Raw genomic sequence first — 5,583 nt, forward strand, 5'->3', positions numbered from 1 at the left:
GATCCTGCTGACTGACACCCTCCTTTGCAGAGCATTATGCCCCACCAAAAGCTCTACATAAAATCCAGGCATTAACTCTCTTGTGCTGCTTCAGCCTCATCAGTCGCAAGTCAATGCCATTGTTTCAGATCTAAGCAAAAAAATACTTCAAAAAACCCTAATTTTTGAGGTTTCGAAGTAATTATCTTCCTCCTCCGTCTCTGAGACTAAAGAAACCTGGGCCAATTATTTCTTTGAAGGCTAAATATTTACTCTGAGATGAAGCACAGCAGCTGGGGCTGGAGATGAATTATCCAGCTCTGACGTCATCTAATGCCTGCAAGCTAGAAAACCCTAACAAAAACAGGTAGGAACAAACAACAAAGAAAGGGTGTTTTCTCCTGGAAAAGCCCTTCAGAGAGGGAAAAGGGATGAAGTTATTCCAGTTCACCTAAGCTACATCCAAGACACCATGCCCCCATTCCCTTTAGGCAGCCCTATGCAGGACTCATTAGATAAGAAGCTTAACAGGGGTACATGCCAAGTGTGATCAAACCTCTCTGAGCAGGAACTGGCCTTGGGAAAGAGCGGGTCTTACTCTAGAGCAAGACCTACCCTACAGAGTCTGTAGGGCCAGGTGTGGGAACTCCTCCACAAGCAATTAGCCTGCACGCACAATGAAGCATTAATCGATCAACGTCAACTCTTCTGTTTTAAAACAACCCTCCTGCCTCGTTTACATCCCAGTCCTGGACTTCAAAGCTCTCTGCTTTTGCCCCCTCCAGCCACTATTCTTTCCCATGCACTGGGTGCCAACCCTCTGGTTAAGGGCACCTAAAGAAAAGAGCAGGAGCTATGCGTAAGATACCACCAGGGGCACAAGCATGGGGTGACTCATCTCCTGTGAAGATGAGGAACAAGAGCGCTCTCTGTTCCTGAGACTGCCTTGAGTTTCAGTTGCAATCCCATCTCGAGGTACGAGCTCATGACAGCATGCAGAAATATTTCCTCGAATCTTCCCATGAGACTTAACTCTGACACATATTCCCACAGGACTCATTCTTTTAAAAGTGTTATTTGTTTGGAAGGCAGTGGGAATTTGACTTTGCGAAATACCAACAGAGTAACTGAGCAGAGCCGGCGCTGGTCTCCGCGCGGCTGCGAGTCATGCCCCGCATTCAATCCGACGGAAGAACTTGCTTGGCTGCAAGAACAGATGTCCTGGGTCAGAGCAGAGGTCTGCAGAACCCGGTATCCTGTTTATGCCACGCCACCCCGTGCGGAGGGAGAGTGCTAAGGCAGGGAAGGAGGAAGGGCAAGAGCCAGTCTGCACGTATGTGAGGCTGCAGTTTGTTTTCTCCATTTTAAGCCCACGACTGCTTAATTCTCACCTGTGGGCATCATACAGGGGATGTGCAGTGCAAAACTCAAACCAAAACATGAAGATAAGTGTGGACTGATATCCAGCAAGCTGTCACCAAGCACCAAGGGACGTGTTAACAGTTAGAAGTGACATCTGAAAATTCCCAGATACAACCAGTGTGCAGAGACATCTGGAGTCTGGAGGACTTGCAAGTGTCAGACAAGAAAATACGACTTTAAACAAAAGCTGTGCAATCCACAATACTTAGAGCACATGAGGCAGGGAGGGAGGGAGTGAGTCCGTGGCCAAGCAGGAGGTCAGCAAGTGCTTGGTGAATGTTGAGCTCCTTCTCTTCCTCCTTTTCCTTAATGACAAGTTTCTGCCAAAACACCTGTTTTAACACTGATTTCTCCACCCCTCAATTCTTTTTGTTCCCCCACTTCTTCTGTTTCTCTCAAAATTATTTCAATCAAATTCAGAAATATGAGGATAATGAATGTGCTGTGGGTGATATTCTGAGTACAAAATCCAGTGTGGAAAAAAATTTGTGGCGTTCTCCTGCCTTGCTGAGGGCACGTGGACTGCAGGAATGTACCTGCTTTCCCATGCTCTCCTGCTGGCTGTGGGCAGCTCGCACAGGCTTGTCTCCTCCACTCCTCAAAATACCTGCAGTGGCAGCTACTAATGTGAGGAAAAGAACAACACAGCCTTGGAACAACGATTCTTATCATAGAAACACTGAACAGGACCTTAAAGCTTATCCAGTTCCAACCCCTGCCACGGGCAGCAACACTCTCCACTAGCCCAGGTGGCTCCAAGCCCCATCCAACCTGGCCTGGAACACTCCCAGGGATGGAGCAGCCAGCGCTGCCCTGGGCAACCTGTGCCAGTCCCTCAGCCCCCTCACAGGGAAGAATCCCTTCCCAATATCCCACCTATCCCTGCCCTCTGGCAGTGGGTAGCCCTTCTCCCTTGTCCTGTCCCTCCAGGCTCTTGTCCAAAGTCCCTCTCCAGCTCTCTTGTAGCCCCTTTAGACACTGGAAGGGGCTCTAATGTCTCACTGGAGCTTCCTCTTCTCCAGTCTGAAGAATCCCAGTTTTCTCAGCCTTATCAATGCAGGCTCTTGTGGCCTCAGGTAAGTGTCACTCCTGCTGCAGGAACCAGCACTGAGAAGCTGCTCCAGGGAAAAACAACCCAGCGCAGTGCTGTGGGCATGACAATATGCAGAGTCTGCCACAAACTCCAGATTTTTTCAGGACATAACTCAAAAACCAGTGAGATAGTGACAAAGCATGCAGGGAAATAGAGAATATGAGCAGCCAGCTGTGAGGATGAGGTAAAAGCCAATCAAGGTGGGAGGGGGAGCTGCACACCTGCCACCTCTCACCTGATGCCAGGGGCCGTATCCACTCCTTGCTGTTGAGGTCGAGTCTCCAGAGGTCGTTGAAGGCAGCATTACAGCTGCTCTGTGTGCAGCCCCCGAACACATACATCGACTGATTGGCATCATAGTAACATGCACCTGCAAACAGCAAACACAGCCATTAGCAAATTCTCTCACTGTTGTGTTTTGGAGTGAAAACAAAGATTGTTTTCCTTTCTCCTGTTTCAGATGGAAGAAAGGCAGGCAAGCTGCCTGACTTCAATAAAACCATGGGCCAGCTTAGGGGTGTCCCTGACCAGGCTCAAGCTCCAGCAAGAACCTTCTGAGATGATTATCCCCTCAAGCAGAGCTGCTCCTGAAAGTGCAAAGAAAACTACCTTAGAAGCTTGTAATTAATTAGATTAGCTACGATTAAGGCAGTCAGCACACTTATCTTCCCTATACCCGTTTGTAGGGTTGCCTAATCAGACTCAGAATCTGCTCTGTGTACCCAGACCTGAGTGTTTATTCTCTTTTTCCAGATCTCATCTTAAAAAAGCACCACTGAAACACAGGTAACTTCCATGAGCATTCCCTGTGCTCTCCATGGGAAAGGACCAGGCAAACAGAGGGGGAACACACAGGGCACATAACGCTTGACAAACCCTCAAAGACACCCAGGGAAATTAAGAGCTTTTGGCCCCAAAATGAGTTCTGCAGCAAAAAAGCACATCCATGCAAGAGTGTACATTTTGAAATTTGTGTCTGCAGCATCCAGGCACCTCTGACAAGAGGGAAATTAAAGATAGAGCAGAGAGAACTTGCTCAGTTTATCTGCCTTGGATGATGGGCAAGATTCAGGGTTTTCTGTAAAATTCTTCTATTTCTTCCCCCAGAGCTGTGGTAAAATGCATTTGATGTGGCTGGAAAGGGCAGGTTTGTTTCTGGAGCTCAATCTGTCTGTTGGGGTGTTGCTCTGTTCATCACTGCATCTTCCAGGATATATTTAATTTGTCTGCTGTTCTCCAGACATCTGGAATTTAGCAACACACATATGGATGCTCCCAAAACAGTAAATCCTGCATGCAGTCCCTTAGCACCAGCCAGGGGAGCACCAGCACTTGCCTCAGAGAGGACTCACTGCCTGAATCCTACTCAGAACCAAAGCTTCGCTCTGCAAAACTCAATTCCATGCACAAGTACCCTCAAAAAAAGTGACAAAAATGTAGTATCAACCCTTTCAAGGCCTCCCAGTGATTCCTCAAGTGTTTATCATTAAGTCTAGTGAGGGGAAACACCACAATAAATCACATCCATGCACACATGTGCCAGAGCACAGCAGAAAACTGCATGGTTTTGGGAACACTCGAGGGAACCAGCCGGAGCCTGGAGGGAGCAGGAGCCATTGCCTGACACAAAAGGGAAGAGGAGAAGTCAGAGTTCAGGCTGGGTCCAAGACGGAGGTGAGAAGCATTTGTGGTTAGGCAGCAGCCCTACATGGAGCATCTGCAGCTCAAGGACCATGTGCTGTTGTCGACAAGCTGCCTAAGGGAAGCAACAAGCTGGATGATGAGCACGCAAATACAGTGTTTTTTGTAAAAAGCACTGATATTTAGTCTGTGTTGAAGGAAAGCATGACACAGCTGGAAGCTGTGATGTTCCTTCCCTCTCTCTGTCACGTTGTACACAGCTGCTCAAGAGTTAGAAAACAGATTGATTCAGATGAGCTGAGCTGATGGACACAGGGCTGGTACAGACAAAAAGGTCTTGTCTTCTGTGTGTAACAGCAAGAAGGTGGGAAAAAAGAGTCCTAAAAAAGAGCATCTGAGTGAAAGGTTTAATACCTGCTTTTGGTAGCAAAAAAAACCAAGCCAGAGCAAATCTCCATGATAAATCTTAGAACAGAATCCCAGAATGGTTTGGGTTGGAAGGTACCATAAATCTCATCCAATTCCACCCCCTGACATGGGCAGGGACACCTTCCACTTGACCAGGTTGCTTCAAGCCCCATCCAACCTGGCCTGGAACACTTCCAGGGATGGAGCAGCCACAGCTTCTCTGGGCAACCTGTGCCAGTGTCACACCACCCTCACAGGGAAGAAATTCTTTCCCAGTATCCCATCTAACCCTGCACTCTGGCAGTGGGAAGCTATTCCCCCTTGTTCTGTCACTCCTTATCCAAAGTCTCTCTCCAGCTCTCTTCTCTTGGAGTTAGTCACTGGAAGGGCTTTTAAGTTCTCCCTGGAGCCTTCTCTATGTGCTGAACACCCACAGCTCTCAGCCTGCCTCCTATCTACCTCTAGATGTATCTATACATCTATATCTATATTCCCTAAAATACCATTTTCCTGCTCCTTGCAGTGCAGGGACACAGTGCAGCCAAATCTCAGAGCTATACTGAGCAAGGCTGGGTGATCACTGGAAGGGCTTTTAAGTTCTCCCTGGAGCCTTCTCTATGTGCTGAACACCCACAGCTCTCAGCCTGCCTCCTATCTACCTCTAGATGTATCTATACATCTATATCTATATTCCCTAAAATACCATTTTCCTGCTCCTTGCAGTGCAGGGACACAGTGCAGCCAAATCTCAGAGCTATACTGAGCAAGGCTGGGTGATGTGAGGAGCTGCAGCTCTGCTAGAAAAGCAGCCCATCCTGTAAAACAAACATTCCAGCTTTTACCTCTCCCTCGCCTCTGTATGGGTTTGCAAACCCACAAAATTGCTTTAATTACTCATCTCAGTGGTGCCACAAACCCCAGACTGCATGGAAACAAAAATAATAAATCAGTAGTTAAAATGAGTCACTCCTCCATCAAAGGATCAATATTCCTGGCACAAGGGTCGTCATTCCTTTGCTGCTTTTCCGTTTCTGCATTCC

General features: G+C 47.8%; 1 protein-coding gene across 1 annotated transcript in view; it reads right to left on the minus strand.

Moving 5' to 3' along the window:
• FBXO42 (F-box protein 42) overlaps positions 1-5,583 on the minus strand; it is a 30,117-nt gene that overhangs the window by 19,064 nt on the left and 5,470 nt on the right. The window contains exon 3 of the mRNA XM_009077002.1: positions 2,730-2,864. Within this exon, the coding sequence (XP_009075250.1) occupies positions 2,730-2,864 (135 nt within the window). The remainder of the gene's footprint in view (positions 1-2,729; positions 2,865-5,583) is intronic.

Source organism: Acanthisitta chloris, unplaced genomic scaffold (assembly GCF_000695815.1).
Source record: "Acanthisitta chloris isolate BGI_N310 unplaced genomic scaffold, ASM69581v1 scaffold15000, whole genome shotgun sequence".
NCBI classification, from domain to species: domain Eukaryota; kingdom Metazoa; phylum Chordata; class Aves; order Passeriformes; family Acanthisittidae; genus Acanthisitta; species Acanthisitta chloris.